Consider the following 20,978-nt stretch of genomic DNA (forward strand, 5'->3'; position numbering starts at 1 on the left):
AAATTATTTTTAAAAATTGAGTATGCATATCAAAAAGGGAAAGCCCAAACCAGGCCCATTTTTGCCAACTACAACTCTGTACTGAGGTCTGGTCATGTAATTTCTAAAGAGAAGCCACAGATACAGATTCTTATATTTAGTCTTCTGGATTTAAAACAGATTTCACATGGGAAACAAACAAACAAACAAAAGCTTACAGCTCTAACTTAACTTAATGAGCCACTTTTTTCCCCCAAGATATATATTATTTTATTAATTTGTTCTTGTTACATCTCAATGGTTATCCCATCCCTTGTATCCTCCCATTCTTCCCTCCCTCCCATTTTCCCCTTATTCCCCTCCCCTATGACAGTTCCTGAGGGGGATTTCCTCCCCCTGTATATGCTCATAGGGTATCAAGTCTCTTCTTGGTAACCTGCTGTCCTTCCTCTGAGTGCCACCAGGTCTCCCCCTCCAGGGAAAATGGTCAAATATGAGGCACCAGAGTACGTGAGAAAGTCATATCCAACTCTCCACTCTACTGTGGAGAATGTTCTGACCATTGGCTAGATCTGGGTAGGGGTTAGTGAGCCACTTTTACAAGCGATTATAGTTTCACCAAAAAAGACAAATTTTAGCTGATTAAACTTTCTCAGAATTGGTATCTCTCCTCACAAATTTATATGTATTTCCAAAGCCTTTGTGTTTCTAATGAATTCTAAATGCTTCATTATTGATGCCCAGTAACTACAGCTGATGTAGAATGTCTGCCCCACAGGAGTCTGGCATGCATACAAACCGTACCCCTGCTTCATGGCTATGTAGCGGAGGTCTAAACATCCCTTAACAATGAGGCCATAATCCTGTAGAAGCTTGTTGGCATCTTCTGAGCATCCCACTCCTACTTTCAAGATGGTACCATCCGCCAACAGGTCCAAAAGCGTTCCTGGTAGTGTTTTGCCTCCATGGATCAGCCTGGGCAAGCGAACCAATGCACAGAAGCCACTCGAGGAAGCCATCTGTAGGAGTGACAAAGGACTGGCTTTGCCTTCCAAACTGACCTATAAAGAACGAAGACAGAGCACAGTTTACATCCTCACACAGCAGCATGACAAAAGGAAACACTGGCCAAAAAAAATCAATACAAGAGATCCATCCTTAGCTTCCCAAGGGGAGCAGCAGAATAGATTTGAGGTTAAATGCAAAAAGAGCCTGGTCTACAGATATGGGGCCTTATTAAGCAGCGGTCTGAATAAACTTTACAGGGCTAATTCCAGGCCCTGAAATCCGGTCAGTCCATAAAAGGTGACCAGCTGACTCAGGAGCTCTGGGCTACAGTCAGTCAGAAGAAACATGCTAGGTTTTAAAGGCTAAAAGCAGAGTGCCAATTGGTACCACATCCAGATACCCTTCTGAACAAGCCAGTAACACCCTCAATTGCCTTATCAGCACTGCTGCAAGAGGCAAGTTTCAAAAGGAAGTAGTCTTTCAAAAGGTAGCCTTTGCTTTTAATCCCAGCATGGGGTATGGGGTAAACTGAATTTGAGGCAAGCTTAATCTACATATTGAGCGCCAAGCCAGCCAAAGCTATAGAGTGGGGCCCTGTTTCAAAAACACAAAAGAAGTATTAGTGCAGCATACAGCTCTGCCAGTATAATAGATCCTAGTGGGACAAAGTCATAAACGGTATTCATCAAAGAAAGAAATAAAGCACAAATGCTGAAAAAGTAGGTAGGACCTGTTTATCTTAAGAGAAGAAAACAGGGGCTGGAGAGATGGCTCAGTGATTAAGAACATTGGCTTCCAGAGGACCCTGGCTCAATTCCTAGCACCCACATGACAGCTCACAACTGTCTGGTCTGTAACTCAAATCCTAGTAGTACATGGTGGTACATGCCTGTAATCCCAACACTCCGGAGGCAAAGGCTGGCAGATCGCTGTGCGTTCAAAGTCTGCCTGGTCTACAAAGCAAGTCCAGGACAGCCAAGGCTACACAGAGAAACCCTGTCTCAAAAAACGAAACAAAACAAAAATAATTCCAGTAGTTCTGACTCTCTCATACAAACACACATGTATGCCAAAACACCAAATGTACATAAGAAAATACACTGGGCTGGAGAGATGGCTCAGTGGTTAAGAGCACTGCCTGCTCTTCCAAAGGACCCAGGTTCAATTCCCAGCAACCACATGGCAGCTCACAACTGTCTGTAACTTGAAGATCTGACACTGACACCCTCACACCAATGCACATAAATTAAAACTAAATAAATTTTAAAAATACATTTAAAAAAAGAAAGAACTGTGCATATTATTTATATACTTACATCAATGTTTAATCTTTTGGGGGTGGTCACAGTAAGTTTAAGACAAAAAAAAGTATTATCCCTAGACAAACATATATACAAATTTGTTCCTATTTTAAGGGATCCCCTCTAAGGCTTTAAAGATTGCAAAAATCAATCCACAAAGCAAATGAAACACCCAGTAAATTTCTTCTCACTTTGCAGGAAAAGACAATTTCAGCCTATAGGTGAAACAGTTTACCAACTATGATGGGATAATAGCAAAGCCAGCATTATAACTCAAACTTCTCAGTGTCTACAGCCGTAGTTCTAAAGGGAGAGTGACCTTGCCCCTGAAGGGAAATTTAAGTCTGGAGAAGTTCGATCACCACAGTGGGATAAGGGAGTATAAAGGAATCTACAACTGCCTAAAACAGGCTCCAGGGGATCCAAAGCCCTCTTCAGACCAATGCTGGCACCTGCACATCAGTGTTCATGTGTGTGTGCGGATGTGCACACACAAATATAGTTTAAAAAAAAAAGAGGAATAGAGAAGTATATAATCCTAATACTCTGAAGCGGAGACAGGGAGATCTGGAGTTTTGGGCTTGTATAGGCCACACAGTGAAATCCAATCTCAAAAACACAGTTAGCAGGAGCTAGGGAGATGGCCCAGAAGGTAAAAGTACTAGACAGCAACCATGGCAGCCAGAGTTCAGTCTCTGGAGCTCATACAAAAAGCCAGTGCAGTAGTGCATATCTGCGACCCCTGCACTCCCAGAGAGAGCTGAGAGAGAGAGAGATGGGAATTACCTGGGAATTTTTAGTGCAATTCTTTGTGATATTGACTATTTTTTCTTTATAATCTGGTTACCTCAAGTATGAAACATCCCTCCTCTCAGTACCTGTGACACTGTTTGATAAATACCTTTGGTGGTCACCATGTCATTTTCTACGTGTGTGAGCTTGATCTGTATGTCTTCTGCAAGGTTCTGAATCTTTGAGGCCAGGACCATGCCTTCCATGTCTCCAAAGTTGTCCTCTGACCTTCACATGTATACCACAGTGCACATGCACCCACACACAGACATGCATGAACACACAAAACATAAAGCACAAACTTAAGAAAAATAAGAAAGCTAGAGATGGAACTTAGTTGTTAGACTACTTGCTAACATGTGTAAATCGCTGGGTGTGACCCATAGCATGGCAGAGGACATGGTGGCACACATATGGGCACACACATACCCATAACCTTTTTTTAAAAGTATTAATAAACCAGTCGGGTAGTAAACACCTTTGATCCTAGTACTTAGGAGGTAAAGGTAGTTCATTATTCTCAATTACATATCAAGTTCAAGACCAGCCTAGAACCTGTCTATAAAACAAACTGAAAGCAAAAACTAAAATAGGAAGGTAGTGTGGTAGTGGGTTTTGTTTGTTTTTTAAGATAGGATCTTATTTTATAACCCAGGATGGCCTCAAATTCACAATATAGCTGAGCATAACTTCAAACTTGCTGTGATCCTCTTGGCTTAGGATTCCAGGGTGCAGAGATTCCAGGTGTGACCACCACACATCCCAGGTGCTGAGATTCCAGGTGTGACCACCACACATCCCAGGTGCTGAGATTCCAGGTGTGACCACCACACATCCCAGGTGCTGAGATTCCAGGTGTGACCACCACACATCCCAGGTGCTGAGATTCCAGGTGTGACCACCACACATCCCAGGTGCTGAAATTCCAGGTGTGACCACCACACATCCCAGGTGCTGAGATTCCAGGTGTGACCACCACACATCCCAGGGTGCAGAGATTCCAGGTGTGACCACCACACATCCCAGGTGCTGAGATTCCAGGTGTGACCACCACACATCCCAGGGTGCTGAGATTCTAGGTGTGACCACCACACATCCCAGGGTGCTGAGATTCCAGGTGTGACCACCACACATCCCAGGGTGCAGAGATTACAGGTGTGACCACCACACATCCCAGGGTGCTGAGATTACAGGTGTGACCACCACACATCCCAGGGTGCAGAGATTACAGGTGTGACCACCACACATCCCAGGGTGCTGAGATTCTAGGTGTGACCACCACACATCCCAGGGTGCTGAGATTACAGGTGTGACCACCACACATCCCAGGGTGCTGAGATTACAGGTGTGACCATCACACATCCCAGGGTGCAGAGATTCCAGGTGTGACCACCACACATCCCAGGGTGCTGAGATTACAGGTGTGACCACCACACCTAGCTAGTAGCTGGTATTTGATTAGCACTTTTTGTAAATTAAAACCATAATGGAGCCTTTATAGGGATCGTCTGCTTGACTAGAAATCACTGGAAGTAGGTGCCCTTCCATCCTATTACAAATAAGTAAACAGACTCGAAAGAGCTAATTAGCTTGTCCAGTTCATAGAATAATTAGTACAAGTGACACTCATGCAACCCACTGACTCCAGAATAACAATGTAAGGCCACTCATCCTGAGGACATCAGCCAAGCTCCTTTCAGCTTATTCTATTCTTGACCACCCATGGCCCAAATCGGGAAAACTAGTGAGATTCTTTCCCAGTTACTGCCTTTTAACTTACCCATTCACAGTCAATTCCAAGTACTGGAAACTCTTCCAACTCTCTTCTAAGAAAGGGCTGGATCTGATTCCACTCTGCCTCCTGAGATACTGTCACCACCTCAGCCTGGAGTATCCTCTCCTCCCATGAGACGCTGGGTGATCTCAGGGCACCAAAGGGTAGCTGGTCATCTTCTGCAGGAGGCCGTTCCCTCCTACCAGGCACTTGCTGCTGTTGCTGCTGCGGTGGCTGCTGCTGTGGCTGCTCCTGTGGCTGCTGTTGCTGCTGCGTCACTCTGCTTGTCTTATTCCATCTCTGCTGGATGCCTTTCCACAGGACAAATCCTCCCATGGCCACACCCAGAAGGGTGGTCACTGTCAAAGCCACTAAATTCTGTCTAGACATCTTCAGCCTTTCACTGTTTAGAAAAGCATTTCACTAATCTCACAATCTGCAAAACAAATGTCAAAAACATATTTAAATATAGACTTAACATTAGGCATCAACAAGTTTTTCCCTAAAAATGTCCAAATCTGCCGGACAAAGTGGCACACGCTTTTAATGCCAGCACTCAGGAGGCAGATGGATCTCTGTGAGTTCAAGGTCAGCCTGGTGTACAAAGCAAGTCCAGGACAGCCAAGGCTACGAAGAGAAACCCTGTCTCAAAAAACAAACAAACAAACAAAAAGTACAAACCTCTGTGCCCACAAACCTTTTTTTTTTTCTCAAGATAAGGTTTCTCTGCATAGCCTTGGCTGTCCTGGACTCACTTTGTAGACCAGGCTGGCCTCAAACTCACAGTAATCCACTTGCCTCTGCCTCCAGAGTGCTGGCATTAAAGGCATGCGCCACCATGCCCAACTTGTGCCCACAAACTTAAAACAACAACAACCACCAAAAAACTGATACAAATTTTGACACAAAACAGTTAAGATTTTGGATTTTTTTCTATTTTTTTATACTATAATTTTTTTTTTAGGACAGTATCTCATGTAGCCCAGGCTGACCTTGAAATCCAGATTCTCCTGCCTCTACTTGTAAGTGCTGAAATTACAAGTGTGCAGCACCACAGTTGGCTCATCTTTATATTATGTTATTCCATTTCCTCTTAATTTTTAAAATGTGTTCACTTTACATCCCGATTGCAGCCCCCTCCCTCATCACCTCCTGATCCCGCCCTCCCTCCCTTACACCTTCTCCCCCCCTCCTTGTTATTCCATTTCTATTTCCATCCTTGCTTTCACAAATTGGCCTGCACTCTGACAACTGCCTCAGACTCTCTTACTGATACAAAATGGAATCAGAGTACAGGCTAGCAAGGTGGCTCAGCAGGTAAAGGCTGGCGAGACTAGCAACCTGAGTTCAATCCTGGGACCTACATGGTGAAAGGAGAACTGACTTCCAAAAGCTGCCCCTGACACACACAAATGAACTTAATCTTTAAAATGCTATGGTCTGTGTTATAGCTCAGTGGTAGATGGCTTGTCCAAAGTCCTAGGTTCAGTCTCTAGCACTGAAGGGGGAAAAAGGGAGTGATGGTGGTGACACAAACCTGCAATCCCCGAATTTGGGAAGTAGAAAAAGATTGGGAATTTTTCTAAAAAGTGGCAGAGCGTAGGGCTGGAGCGATAGATAGTTCAGTGGTAAAGAGTGTCTGTTACTCTTGTAGAAGACCAGAGTCTAGTTCTTAGCACCCTTATCAAGTGACTCATAACCACCTCTACCTCCAGCTCTAGGACATCTGAGAGCCTTTTCTGGTTTCCATAAGCTGGCGTGCGCGCTCTTCCCCGCCTCCCCCCCCCCCCCCCAGTATAAAAACTGAAAACAGATCATTTAAAAAATGGTAGAATTGCCGGGCATGGTGGTGCATGCCTTTAATCCCAGCACTAGGAAGGCAGAGGCAGGTGGATCGCTGTAAGTTCGAAGCCAGCCTGATCTACAAAGCAAGTCCATAACAGCCAAGGCTACACAGAGAAGCCCTGTCTCGAAAAAACAAACAAACAAGCAAAGAGCTTATATACCAAACACATATTCTTAACAGATAAAACGGCTTGCAAATATTTCTCCAACTCTTCAGGGTCTGTTTGGGATATCTTGGTAGCCAAGACAAATGAACCAATTTTGAAAAATCTGATTAAGAGTATTAATAGATAGCCAGGCATGGTAGTGCACACCTTTAATCCCAGGCTGAGGGAGGCTGAAAGCAGTGGGATCTCTGTGCGGTCAAGGACGGCCAGGACTACAAGAAAAATCCTGTGGGGGCTGGGGAGTATGAATAGATATCTGAAAGACAATTGAGCAAAGGCCAAATAGCACATGAAAAGCTCTTTAACGTCATTAACTATTAAGAAAAAAATGCAACTCAGCCAGGCGTGGTGGCACACACCTTTAATCCCAGCACTTGGGAGGCAGAGGCAGGCGGATTGCTGTGAGTTCGAGGCCAGCCCGGTCTACAAAGTGAGTCCAGAACAGCCAAGGCTACAAAGAGAAACCCTGTCTGGAAAAACAAAACAAAACAAAACAAAAAGCAACCCAAAACCACAATGACATAATGCTTCAAAACCACTACTATGGCTCTCAAAAAGGCAGATAAGAACTGGCACTATTACAGAGAAATGAGAAATTGTCACACACTGTCAGTGAGAATGCCAAATGGCTCAGCTGCTTTGGAAAACAGCCTGGCAGGTCCTCAACAGTTAAGCATAAAGATACCACAGGGCTCACAGTTCCATTACAACCTCACGTGGAAGGGAAATGAAAACACGTCCACAGAGACGTGTCTGTAACAGCCCCAAAGCGGAAATAACCCAAAAGCCTTTTAACTGATAGACACATAAAACAGCTTAGCTACAGGTTGTAAGTTGAGCTGTGTCTTCCAAAAAGGTATGCTCAAGTTCTAGCCCCCAGAAACTGTGCCTGTGCCCTTATTGGGAAATTGGGCCTTCCATGTGTCATCAAGGTAAGATAAGGTCACACTAGTGTAGAGTAGACCTCAACCTAGTGTGACTGGTATCCTACAGCAAAAGAAAGAGTCAAAAGTGACAGACACATGGTGAAGAAGCCAGAGATGGAGGCAGAGACTAAAGTCATGCAAACCAAGGAAAGCCAAAGCTCTTTATCACTAAGAGCTGGAAGGCAAGAAGTATTTTCCCATCCCCAACTGCCCACCAAAGAGACAACACAGACCTCCTGACACACTTACTCCTCATTTATGGACCCCTAGTCTCCTGAACGGTAGAAGAATCCGTTTCCATTCTTTAAAGCCATCTCGTTTGTGATGGCCTCAGGGATGAGGAGATGCTCGGTGGATAAGAGCACTTGCACTTTCAGAAACCATCATCCATATCAGGTGGTTTACAAATGCCTGTAAACCCAGCTCCAAGGAATCTAGCTCTTCTTGTACTTCCCAGTGTGCACACACAAAACATACACACAATTTGCCAGAGTTTTTTTTTTTTTTTTTTTTTTGCTTTTCCAAGACAGGGTTTCTCTGTTTAGCCTTGGCTATCCTGGACTCACTTTGTAGACCAGGCTGGCGTCGAACTCACAGCGATCCGCCTGCCTCTGCCTCCGAGTGCTGGGATTAAAGGGGTGTGCCACCACGCCCGGGCTCCTAGAGTGAACTTTTTTTCAGCAATAAAGTCCTGATATATGTTCTTGTAGGCACAAACCTTGGAAACATTATATTAAATAAAAGGAACTAGCCACAAAAGACAAGACAGAGAGATGAGTAGTTGCCTATCAGTGGAACATAAGGAACTTGGGGAATGGCAAATGACTTCTAAATAGATCAGGTTTTTTGTTTGTTTGTTTGTTTGGTTGTTGGTTTTTTTGGTTTTTTGGGGGGGGTTGGTTTTTTTGAGACAGGGTTTCTCTGTGTAGCCTTCGCTGTCCTAGACTCGCTTTGTAGAACAGGCTGGCCTCGAACTCACAGTGATGCTCCTGCCTCTGCCTCCCGAATGCTGGGATTAAAGGCGTGCGCCACCACACCCAGCTAATAGATCAGGTTTTATGAGGTGGTAATAAAATGTTCTAAAACTAAACTGTGGTGAGGGTGGCATAATTCTATGGATATACTAAGTAGCACTGATTTGTATACAATGGGTAACAGTCTGTGACATAAGAATTACACCTCAATAAAGCCATTAAAATACTATTTTGAGGGGCTGACGAGATGGCTCAGAGGTTAAGAGCACTGGCTGCTCTTCTAAAGGCCCAGATTTGAATTCCTAGCAACCACATGGTGGCTCTTAATCTTCTATAATGAGGTCTGGTGCCCTCTTCTGGAGTGGAGGCATACATGCAGGAAGAATACTGTATGAATAATAAATAAATCTTTTAAAAATGGCTTTTTGACAAATTGGTTCTAAAATTAAGTCTGAAAAAGAAACCAAAATTAGTCCACTTTTTGTGGGGCTGGAGAGATGACTCAGCACTAAGAATGCTTCCTGCTCTTCCAGGAGACCAGAGCCCACGTCAGGCAGCTTATAACATGTGAGCTGATGAAGTAGGTCTTTCAATAAAAAAATTACAGAATTTACCTTACCAGATATCAAAAAGCATTAACACCAAGTTTGATTTTTATTTGTTTGTTTGTTTTTGTTTTTTGAGACAGGGTCTCTCTGTGTAGCCTTGGCTGTCCTAGACTCACTTTGTAGACCTGGCTAGCCTCAAACTCACAGTGATCCACCTGCCTCTGCCTTCCAAGTGCTGGGATTAAAGGCGTGCGCCACCACACCTGGCAACATAAACGTTATAGTATTGGTTCAGCAAACAGAAAATAGACCAGAGAACAACAGAGAGTCCAGAAATATATTTTGTGTGTCTATAAAAAATTAATAAGCAATAAATGTGGAGTTTCAGATTAATGGCTCAAAAATACACCAAATACTTGAAGAAACACTATTTACGAAGCAGTAACACACACAACACATACCAATTCTAGCAAAATTAAAGAAAAACTAAAACATCTAAAAGATTTTAGAAGAGTCAAATCTGATGTTGTAGGTTTGTAATCCCATCAGATAACTGAGAGTTCAAAACTCAGCTGGGATACACAATAAGACACTATCTTTAAAAAAAAAAAAAAAATCCACGCACTGGCGGTAGTGGCACATGCCTTTAATCTCAGCACTCGGGAGGCGGAGGCGGAGGCAGATGAATTGCTGTGAGTTCACGCCCGGCCTGGTGTACAAAGTGAGTCCAGGACAGCCAAGGCTACACAGAGAAACACTGTCTCAAAAAACCAAAAAAACAAAACAAAACAAAAAAATCCAGATGTGCATGCCTTTAATCCCAGCACTCAGGAGGCAGAGGCAGGTGGATTGAGTTCAAGGCTACCCTGGTCTACAAAGTGCGTCCAGGACAGCCAGGGCTACAGAAAACGCTATGTCCAAAATAATAATAATAATAATAATAATAATAATAATAATGATAATGATAATGATAATAATAATAATAGTAATGATAATAATAATAATGATAATGATAATGATAATAATTATTATTTTTAAAGGCATCTTTTTGACACATCATAGCCCTTTCACTCGTAGGGTGAGGACAGGAATGGAGATAAAATGATTGAAATTCATTACACAAATGCATGAAACTGCTAAATAATAAAAACAACTTCAAGTTTTTTAAAAATCCTTTAAAATAAACTACAGAGAGAAGATCTTCTCTGTTTTAAGAGTAGACAGAATGTTTCATCCTTAGCATGACTGGCTGTTAGGGCTCAGGGAGGCTATCCTGGGCACCACAAAATGTTGAGCATCACATCCCTGGCACCTACCCACTGAGGCCAATGACAGCACCACTTCAGTTAACTCAAAACTCTCTGGCTGTTGTGCAGTGGTCCCTGGGAGGCAAACCTCCCCCATCTGAGAACCATCAGGGTAGAGAGCAATAGCCACATAGCACCAATACACATAGCAAAGACCAATAAAGGAAAACAAAATGTAAACATTTGTTTCAATGACTATTCAGCATGGTTAAAAGACAAGCCATAACTTTAAAAATTACTGCACTGAGTAACTATTTAAAGCATACATATCTGGGGGGCTGCAGAGTTGGCTAAGTAGTTAAGACTCCCTGAGTTCAGTTCCTAGCATCTATGCCCAGTGCTCATGGGCACCTGTAACTCTAGCGCTAGGGGATTCCATGCCCCTTTTGTCCTCTCCAGAAATCTACACTTATGTGCAGACACACACGCACTTAGTACACACACGTATACATATAATTTAAAATGTAATAAATATAAAAATAAAGCCAGATATAGTAGTATAAACCTTTAAGCTCAGCACTGTGGAGGCAGAAACAGACATATCTCTATGAGCTCAAGACCAGCGTAGTCTACACAGCAAGTTCCAGACCGGCCATAGCTACATAGTGAGACTCTATTTCAAAAATAAAAGAAAATAAGGGCTTAGAGAGATGGCTTAGCAGTTAGAAGGTGGCCTGGGTTTGGTTCCTTGCATCCATGTCTGGGAGCTTACAACCACTTATAATTCCAGCTCAAGAGCATCTCATGTCCCTGGGTTCCTTGTGTACCCGCACTCAAGTGCAAATACCCACACATAGACACACAGGTACATAGTCAAAAATAAAACAAATCTTTTAAAAATATAAAAATTTAAAATAAAATAATCATACATACATACATAGCTACATACCTGTAATCAAAGCGCTGTCGGTAAAGCCAAGAGGATGGTGAGTTTAAGGCCAGCCTGAGCTCAGATTCTGTCTCACAAGTAAATAATAAATGGGTGGTGGTAGCCCACGCCTTTAATCCCAGCACTTGGGGAGGCAGAAGCAGGTGAATCTCTGTGGCACAGTTTGAGGCTAGCCTGGTCACAAAGCAAGTCCCGACAGCCAGAGTTACACAGACAGACCCTGCCTTTAAAAAACAAATAAACAAACAAAACAAAACAAAAACACCAAAATAGATAGATAAAATTATATGTTTAAAATTGAGACTCTATAAAATGCCACTATGAGGCCAGGCGTGGTGGCGCACACCTTTAATCCCAGCACTCGGGAGGCAGAGGCAGGTGGATCGCTGTGAGTTCGAGGCCAGCCTGGTCTACAAAGTGAGTCCAGGACAGCCAAGGCTACATAGAGAAACCCTGTCTCGAAAAACCAAAAAAAAAAAAAAAGAAAGAAAAAGAAAAAGGAAAAAAAAAAGCCACTATATGTCAATAAGGAAAGATCAGTCCAATTAAAAAATACAAATGGCCAACTATGAAAAGATGTTCAATCCCACTAGTAACTAGGAGACTGTAAATCAAAATAGCAATGAGAAATCATTTTCCATCCTTTAGACTGACAAAGAGTGATACCATCAAACATTTAAAAAGTTTAGGAAGCTAGGTATGGTGGGACACACCTATAATCCCAGAACTCAGGAAGCTGAGGCAGGAGGAGCTCTGTGAGTTCAAGGCCAACCGGGTCCACATAGCAAGCTCCATAGAAATAGTCTGTCTAAAAGAGAAAGAGTGGAAAAGAAAGAAAAAAGAGAGAGAGAGAGAGAGAGAAGCAGGCATTATGACACAGTTGGTAGGCAATGTGGCATTATTAGATGTCCACAGCCTCCCACCAAGCAATCACCTACAGAGCTCTATCTTTGAGAATGCTCACGTGGGCACACAGAAGCATGTGGTAGGATGCTTTTGGCATTGGGTAAGCAAAAGTGGAAGGCCAAAAATAACCTACAAAATTTCACATTCTCTGGAATGTCAACATGATGTGGAACTGAAAGAACAAGTAGGAAGAGTAGGCTGGTCTCTACATATGGGCAAAATAATTTCAGTACCCATTTTTAAAAATAAATCAAGTTAGAATATGTACAATGTTATATTTATAAAAGTACACATTTGTAAGTCTAATAGGATTTTTTTTTTTTGAGACAGGGTTTCTCTGTGTAGCCTTGCCTGTCCTGGACTCACTTTGTAGATACTGCTGGCCTCAAACTCACAAAGATCCACCTGCCTCTGCCTCCCAAGTGCTGGGATTAAAGGTGTGTGCCACCTCCACCACCCAGCCTAGTTCTTTGAGAGGTTCAGATAATGTGCTCCTGATCCTAGTTAGCCCGCCTTGTCTCCTCCCAGATCCAACCTCCTTCATATAAATTCTTACAAATATATACATGTGAGCTGGGCATGGTGGTACACTTCTCTATTCCCAGGACTCAGAAAGCTGAGGCAGGAAGATCTCTGTAAGATGAAGGCCAGCCTGGTCTACAAAGCAAGTTCCAGGGCAGTCAGAGAGACATAGAGATCCTGTCTCAAAGACAACAGCAACAACAACAACAAATATGATATAAGGCCAATAAATATAAAGACAAATCTAGAAGTATAACCCAACAATAAGTTTTAGTTTCTGAGACAGGATTCCTCTGTGTAGCCCTGGCTGTCCCAAGGAATTCAACTCTGTAGGCCAGGCTAGCCTCGAACTCAGAGCAATCCACCTGCCTCTGCCTTGGGGGTGCTGGGATTAAAGGCGTTCGACACCACACCTGGCTGCAACTTGACTAAATTTAATAATTTCTTTTCTACATTAAATTTTTTACCACACTTTTTAATTTAGATAATTATCAAAGCTTTTCAGTTGCTATCTCTTCTATTACTGTAATACAAATATGTAGTGTATATATATATATGAAAATATAGTAAAATTAATAGTATAATATAGTATAATAGTAAATGCACAGGATATTAGGCTGATTCATCAGTTAGCACTTGCCTATGGTATGCGTTCACATACATGTGGATATTAGCTGTGAAGTCAATGATACCCAAGCTACACTCTGTAGAGCCGCTAACATGAGGTACAGAAAAGGAGACTAGGGGGCACAGATAAGATCTCGTTAGAAAAAGGACAGTTACAGATGGACGGAGGTGGGGGCGGGAACAAGAGGATCAAGTGGGATGAGGGTGAGAATATGAGGAAAAACAGTTAAAATTAAGGAGATTTGAGGGGTGGTATGGAAACCTAAGACAGTAAGAGCTTCATAAATATACATATATATGAAGGTGACATTTTATCACCAAATGGAACTTCCAGTACTCTAAGTGGGTTAGATTTAATTGAATTGTTGGCGAAAGGGGCCCCATGGGAATCCCTAAACAACTGAGGTTGTTGCAAATACTATATAGGTTGCTCTCCCCCAGCTGACCGCAGAGCTCCATTGCTGAAGACAACACCTACACAACTCATTTAACATGGAGTAGACAACCCAGTGCCTACAGAGAACCTTCATCCCTATGTTCTAGCATCTTCGGTACAGGAAGGAAGGTACACTGCATGCTACCCAATTCAAGATGAGTAACAAACACCAAGAAAGTGGATCAGGATGGGAAGGGAAGTGGGGAGAATTGGGAGGGTTGAGGGAGTGGAAACAACAGTCTGAATATATTATGTGAGGGGAAAAAAAAACAACCCTGTTTTCGATAGATTGCGCCCGCTGCTTTTCCACAGGACCCAAACTCTGCTCCTAGCACCCGCAGTCAGGCAGCTCAAAAGCGGCTGTAACTCTAGCTCCAGATCAGCGCTCCTCTGACAACACACTCACACAGACACACATACACAGAAACAAAAATAAATCTTGATGGGTACGGTAGCACAAGCTTTTAATCCCAGCACTTGAAAGGCAGAGGCCAACAGATCTCTGTGAGTTCCAGGCAAGGCAGAGGGGCTATACAGTGAGACCTTGTCTCAAAAAAGGAAGGGGGAAAGAAAGAAAAAGAAAAAGAAAAAAGTTAATAAAAACAGTCCCAAAGAAGGGTTATGTAAGGGAATTTGCGTCCAATAGTATATCGAAAGCTCATGAGGCTGTTTGAATTCTAATGAAGAGATGTCCATTTTTAATAAATAAGACTTAAAGTTCTAGTTTGATCTGCCACGCAGATGTGAAGAGCCGAAGCCAGAGGTGACTCCCCAGCAAATCACACGGCAGCGGTGTGCCCCCGCAGGTAGCCAGGTCGGGCAGGTCTCCGAAGCCGGCGAGAACCGAGGCGGGAGCTGGTTTTGGTTTTTTGTTTGTTTGTTTGTTTGTTTTTAACTGACTGGGTCAGGAAGCCTCGAAAGGTTGGTGGATGCTCCTGACGAGAAGACGGACAGATGGAAAGGGGCGGCCCGGAAAGGCTTGGGGACCAATGGCGGGGTGAGTCCTCCCCGAACCCGAGGGCTCAACCGCCCACACTGAGTTGAGGGGCCAGGAGGCCGCGCCTCAGGGCGGGGAGAGGGGCAGTACTAATAACGCCCGGGACGGAGCCCAACAGTCGCCCACGCGCAAAGTGGTACCTTCAGCTCCACGACCCTCTCGAGCCACACTGGAAACCCCTCTGCCCAGCACCCAGTCCGAGAAAAGACTTTGCCAACCCCGGCCTCACTCACCTGCGGGCGGCCTCGAGCCTCGCCCGAACACCTGCGGCACCCCACGCGGACCGGCTGGAACCCCCGCGGCTGCCTGGCCGCACCTACCCGGATGCATAAGTGCCGTAGCCACTTCCGCCTCAATGGCCGGCCAGGAAGATGTAAACCCCCGCGCCATGGCGTGTGCCAGTGAGCCGCGCCATTTTGTACGGAAGCCGCCACGGCAGCAGTTACCTCCCCAGGTTCTCCGTTAAAGGGTGGGTTAAAATTGCCAAGATTTAGTGTCTTCAGAAAAACGGTGCTTTCTGGGATGGCGCTTCGTCTTTTGGTTCTGGCTTTGAAGGAAGAAGCCTACCGAACTTCCATAAATGCAATATAAGACATCCTCTTTTAGCCTGGGTAGCGTTTCTCTACTATATTAATTTTCTTATATTCGGGCGGGAAAATAAGGAAACTGTTTAAAGAATGCGCTCTTCATTACCATTATATATTACGGCCATGAATAATTATGTAGACAACAGCCTGCCTGCATATGCCTGCCCGCCAGTAGAGGGCACCAGATCTCATTATTAGATGGTTATGAGCCACCATACGGTTGCTGGGAATTGAATTCAAGACCTCTCTGACCCATCATCTCTCTTTTTAAAAATGTTTTGCCTCCATGTGTGCCTGTGCACCAAGTGCATGCCTGACGAGGCCACAAGAGGGTGTTGGATCTCCTGGAACTGGAATTATAAAAGGTGGTGAGCTGCTGTAGGGGTCCTGGGAATTGAACCTGAGTCCTCTGGAAAAGCAACCAGTGCTCTTAACTGCTAAGCCATCTCTCCTGCCCCTAGTATCTTCTTTTATAACAACCACAATATTGTCTGCAATATGAAGCCCCTTAGGATTTTGAATTTGATTAGGTTTAGTTTGGGGTTTTTTGTTGTTGTTGTTTGTTTGTTTGTTTGTTTTTTGAGACAGGATTATTCTGTGTAGCCTTGGCTGTCCTGGACTTGATTTGTAGACCAAGCTGGCCTCAAATGCAGAAATCTGCCTGCCACCACCTCCTGAGTGCTGGGATTACAGAACGTGTGCCAGAAGGCCAGGCTAGGATTGATTTTTTTTTTTTTTTTTTTTTTTTTTTAGGGAGGGTTGAGAGTTGAGACTATGTAACCCAGAGTGACCTTGGATTTCTGATACTCCAGTTTCCATCCCCCAAGTGCTAGGATTACAGGCATGTTCCACCACACCCTGTTCATCCAGTGGTGGGGATGGAACCCAGGCTACTGTAGGAGAGATAAATATGTTTTTGTGTTGATCCCAAGTGTGGGATGAAGAACAGACTAGTGAGAGAGCAGGATGTTTATCCCCTTAACAGTCAAACCACTTTGTGGAGGAGCGTGAATGTTGCCAGCTGAAAACATCCTAGTAAAGACTCTTAGAGGAGATATATCTAAGAACCCCAAACAAGAGGCTTGGCAGAGAGGACTTGGGATTGTTTTGCCTGTTGATTGCAAGCAGCACTTCACTTCAAGAGAAGCTTCTAGAGAGAACTGCTCCAGGGCAAACTTCAAGGCTCTGGACTCCAGCTGAGACTTCAGGTTCCAGGTGGTCCAGGTTCCAGGTGGTCCAGGTTCCAGCAGCAACTTTGATGGGATTACTGATTTGCTAAGATCCTGCTGATTACACCAAGAGAATCATTCCTCGGAACTAATATCCTTAAGGTTTCACTATTGTGTTCTTTAATCTCCTTTTCCTATTGTTTGGGTTAGTCAGGTTGTAAGGGAGATAGACTTACTTAATAAGTTCATAATAAAATATAGTTGTTTTTAAAATTGAGCCTAGAGACCTGTCTTGAAAAACCAAAAAAAAAAAAAAATTTTTTTTTTTAAATTGAGTTTACAGGATACCACCTGGGTTATATGAGACTCTCAAGGAGGAGGAGTTGTTTCTAGAAAATTTAATGTTTTCTGTCCATTCAAGAAGCTTAGAAACAGCTAAGGCTACACAGAGAAACCTTGTCTCAAAAAACAAAAGCTTAGAAAGCTGGGCAGGGTGGCACACGCCTTTAATGCCAGCACTCAGGAGGCAGAGGCAGGCAGATCACTGGGAGTTCAAGGCCAGCCTGGTCTACAAAGTGAGTTCAGGACAGCCAAGGCTACATAGAGAAAGCTTTTTTTTTTTTAAAGGAAGCTTAGAAAGAAACTAGTTGAAAACACATACACACAGCAGTGAGACAGGATATTTTCTTTGGAAAAAATATCTATAATAAATCTTAGAACATGATGAAGTCCTGAGACTACTCTCACATGCCACCCAAAGGAATAAATCATGGTTTGCGTCAGCTTCCCCTTTGTTCCTGAGGGAATCTCTACAGGACTGAGCAGAAGATAAGGAGACAAGAAAACCTAAGTGAGCGGCGCATGCCTGTAAGCCCAGCACTTGGGAGGAGAGAGCCTGAAGAGCAGAAGTAGTGAGTTTGAGACCAGCTTGGCTGACATTAAAGACTTTGTTTAAAAGAAAAAAGAGGAAGGAAGGAAGACAGACAAAGAGGATCAGAGACAAATCGGCAAGGGCTTCTCGGGAGGAAAGTATAGACAAGAGTATATAGAAAAGAGTTGTTTGGGAAAAGAGAAAAGTTTAAGGTGTTTGGTCTGCCAAAGACAATGTTCAATAAAGTGCCGTGCTGTACTGCTTTTGTTCTTGTGGATTCTTTGGAGGAGTTTAGATACAGAATTTTGAATCCAGCTTTGTAAGATGCAACACAAGGCTACTTCTGGAGCTGCTGGAGCTGGAGGGTGCAGAGTAGCCGATGACATGTGGGCCACCAGAGAAACAGCACCACGGGAGACGTCAGTTGAAGGTGAGAGATTGAAGCTGGGAGCCAGCGCACATACCTGTAATCCCAGCTCTTGGGAGATGGAGGCAGGAAGACCAGGAGTTGAGCTAGCCTCAGCTAAACTAGAGGGACGCTCTCTAACACACACACACACACACACACACACACACACACACACACACCTTTAATCCCAGCACTAGGGAGGCAGAGGTAGGCGGATCTCTATGAGTTTGAGGGCAGCCTGGCCTACAAAGCAAGTCCAAGATAGCCAGGGCTCTATTACACAGAGAAACCCTGTCTCAAAAAGCAAAAACAAAAAACCACCACCACCACCACCACCAACACACACACACACACACACACACACACACACACACACACACACACACAGGAAAGCTGAAGCAGCAGGATCACTACAAATTCAAGGCCACCCTGATGTACATACCAAGTTCCAGAACCGCCAGGGTTACATAAACAAGACTCCATGCCAACCCATGCCCACACAAAATCCATGAAATAAAGCTTCAAGGTGCTGGGGCTGGAGAGATAACTCATTGGTTATGGCGTTTGCTACTTTTGCAGAGGATCCTGGTTCAGTTTTCAGCATCCACCTAGCAGATCATAAACATGAAACTCAGTTCCAACACGGCGTTTATTGGACAGCCAAATATTTTCCGGTCTCAAATCTCCCACGGTGCTGGGAGGTACAAATATAGCCACACCCGTTTAGGCCAGTGCTGGGGATTTGAATTCAAGTCCCGGTGTTTTCACAGCAAGCACTCTTAACCCACTGAGCCACCTCTCCAGCCCAGAGAACATTGCCAAGTGGTTGCTGCTGCTGGATTAACTACGAGGCAGGCCTTTTCCATGGTTGATTTGGTTTTCTCTGGCTTGTCTTTAGATGGAAGTGGTGATAAAATGTAGAGAAGCCAACTCACTGATGACGCTCTGACCCTGCTGGCTGACTACTGTGGAGCCTATGGGTCAGAGTTCTGCTGTCATGTATGGTCTGGGTAGTTGTCTGCTGTAAACAGCCTCTCAGAGAACAGATCAAACCACTGAAAGTCTGAAAGCTAGAAAACAGGTATAAATGAGAACCAATTTACAGTGTGGTGGTACACGCCTTTAATCCCAGCAATCAGCAAGGCAGAGGCAGGTGGATTCTCTGTGAGTTCAAGGCCAACCTGGTCAACAAAGCAAGTCCAGGGCACCCAAAGCTACTCAGAGAAATCTTGTCTCAAAAAAAAAAATGAGAAAGCAAGAAAACCAATTTAACAAACTTGTCAACTGTCAGAGGGGACAGGCAGGAGTAAGGTTGAGAGCTGGGAATGGTGGCACATCTTTCAATACCAGCACATGGAAGGCTAAGGCAGGATCAAATAGTTCCAGGCACCCGGCATGGTGGACCACGAGCTTATTCCCAGCAAGGGAGATAGAGGCAGGCAGATCTTTGTGAGTTTGAGGCCCGCCTGGTCTACAAAGTGAGTCCAGGACAGTCAGGGCTACACAGAGAAACCCTGTCTCAAACTGAAAAAGAAAAGTTTCAGGCCAGTACTCTACAGAATAAGATTCTGTTTAAAAAACAAACAAACACACACACACACACAAAACCAAAATTCATCCAGGCGGCAGTGGCAGACACCTTTAATCCCAGCACTCTGGAAGCAGAGGAGTTCAAGACCAGCCTGGTCTACAGAGTAAGTCCAGGATAGCCAGGGCTACACAGAGAAACCCCGTCTCAAAAAACCAAACCAAACTAACAAATAAAAAGGAAGTTTAGGGGCTGCAGAGATGGCTCAGCGGTTAAGAGCACTGACTGCTCTTCCAGAGGTCCTGAGTTCAATTCCCAGAAACCAACATGGTGGCTCCCAGCCATCTACAATGTGATCTGATGCCCTCTTCTGGCCTGCAGGGGTACAAGCAGGCAGAGCACTGTATACATAATAAATAACTCTTTAAATAAAATGGAAGCTTAGTTTGTTCCCAAACAAAATTCTGAAGACTTAAAAATTGGTAAAATTGAGATGGCACTTAGGATAATTTGGCTCTATCAAGTTAAAACCACAATAAATTTAGTATGGGCTGAATTGACTTTAACTTGGGGTGTCCCACTGGGAAATGGGAGACTGGTGGATTTTATACAGCAAGAACAAGAAACCAACAGTAGAAATAAGACCGGGATCCCTGATGTCAGATGACATGGGGTGGCTCAGCTCCATAGTGCAGAGTCCCCTGCTTACAAAACTTGAATCCAGCAACTTCAGGAAAAACCGATCTGTTTAGGGAGTCCATTGAAGTCCTTGAAGTTTCCATTTGGCTTTGTGGCATTTAGTACAAGTGACTCCATTTTGGTCTGTTGTGACCTGGTTCAGGAACTCACTCTAAAACAGTGGCCTCCTGAGTAGTGTATGGTGGCATATACCATTAGTACCAGCACTCAGGAGGCAGAGGCAAGTGGATCTCTGTGAGTTCAAAGCCAGCCTGGTCTGTATAGTGAGTTCTAGGACAGCCAGACTATGTAGAGAGACTTTAATCTCAAAATGAAACAAAACAAGTGGCCTTCCATGGTTTAACAGTTCAGTCTGTCTGAGGAGCATTACATCACCACACTTCCTCCACAGATGCAGGTCACTGGCCCTCCTGCCCCAACAGAAGACTCAGGATTGGTTCCCTGGAGAAGACAGGAAACCCAATCTATTTAATAATGGGGTAGTATACTAAAAAAAAATCAAGGTTCAGTAAAAATGACTTTTTCAATTCCTGCCTGACATCAGTTTCTTCTTATTTTGGGTGGTGTAGTTAGTCTTTGCTACTTTATGGGTTCTTTTTTCTGCCTTTTACTCCATAATACTATACAAGAGAGAAAGAAGAATAGAGGATAGAGGAAATAGGAAAATCCTTCAATCTAATTTCTTTTTGTTGTTGTGTTGTTTCTTCTTTGACCACA

General features: G+C 43.9%; 1 protein-coding gene across 1 annotated transcript in view; it reads right to left on the reverse strand.

Moving 5' to 3' along the window:
• Positions 1–15,414, reverse strand: part of EXD2 (exonuclease 3'-5' domain containing 2) — a 32,278-nt gene extending 16,864 nt beyond the window's left edge. Inside the window, exons 1-3 of the mRNA XM_084792286.1 lie at positions 15,232–15,414; positions 4,861–5,290; positions 784–1,040 (exon numbers count right to left, since the gene is read on the reverse strand). Of these exons, the coding sequence (XP_084648412.1) occupies positions 784–1,040; positions 4,861–5,244 (641 nt within the window). The 5' untranslated portion in view covers positions 5,245–5,290; positions 15,232–15,414. The remainder of the gene's footprint in view (positions 1–783; positions 1,041–4,860; positions 5,291–15,231) is intronic.
• Between the last annotated feature and the right edge of the window lie 5,564 nt (positions 15,415–20,978).

Source organism: Acomys minous (assembly GCF_964271855.1).
Source record: "Acomys minous genome assembly, chromosome: 8".
Lineage (NCBI taxonomy): Eukaryota > Metazoa > Chordata > Mammalia > Rodentia > Muridae > Acomys > Acomys minous.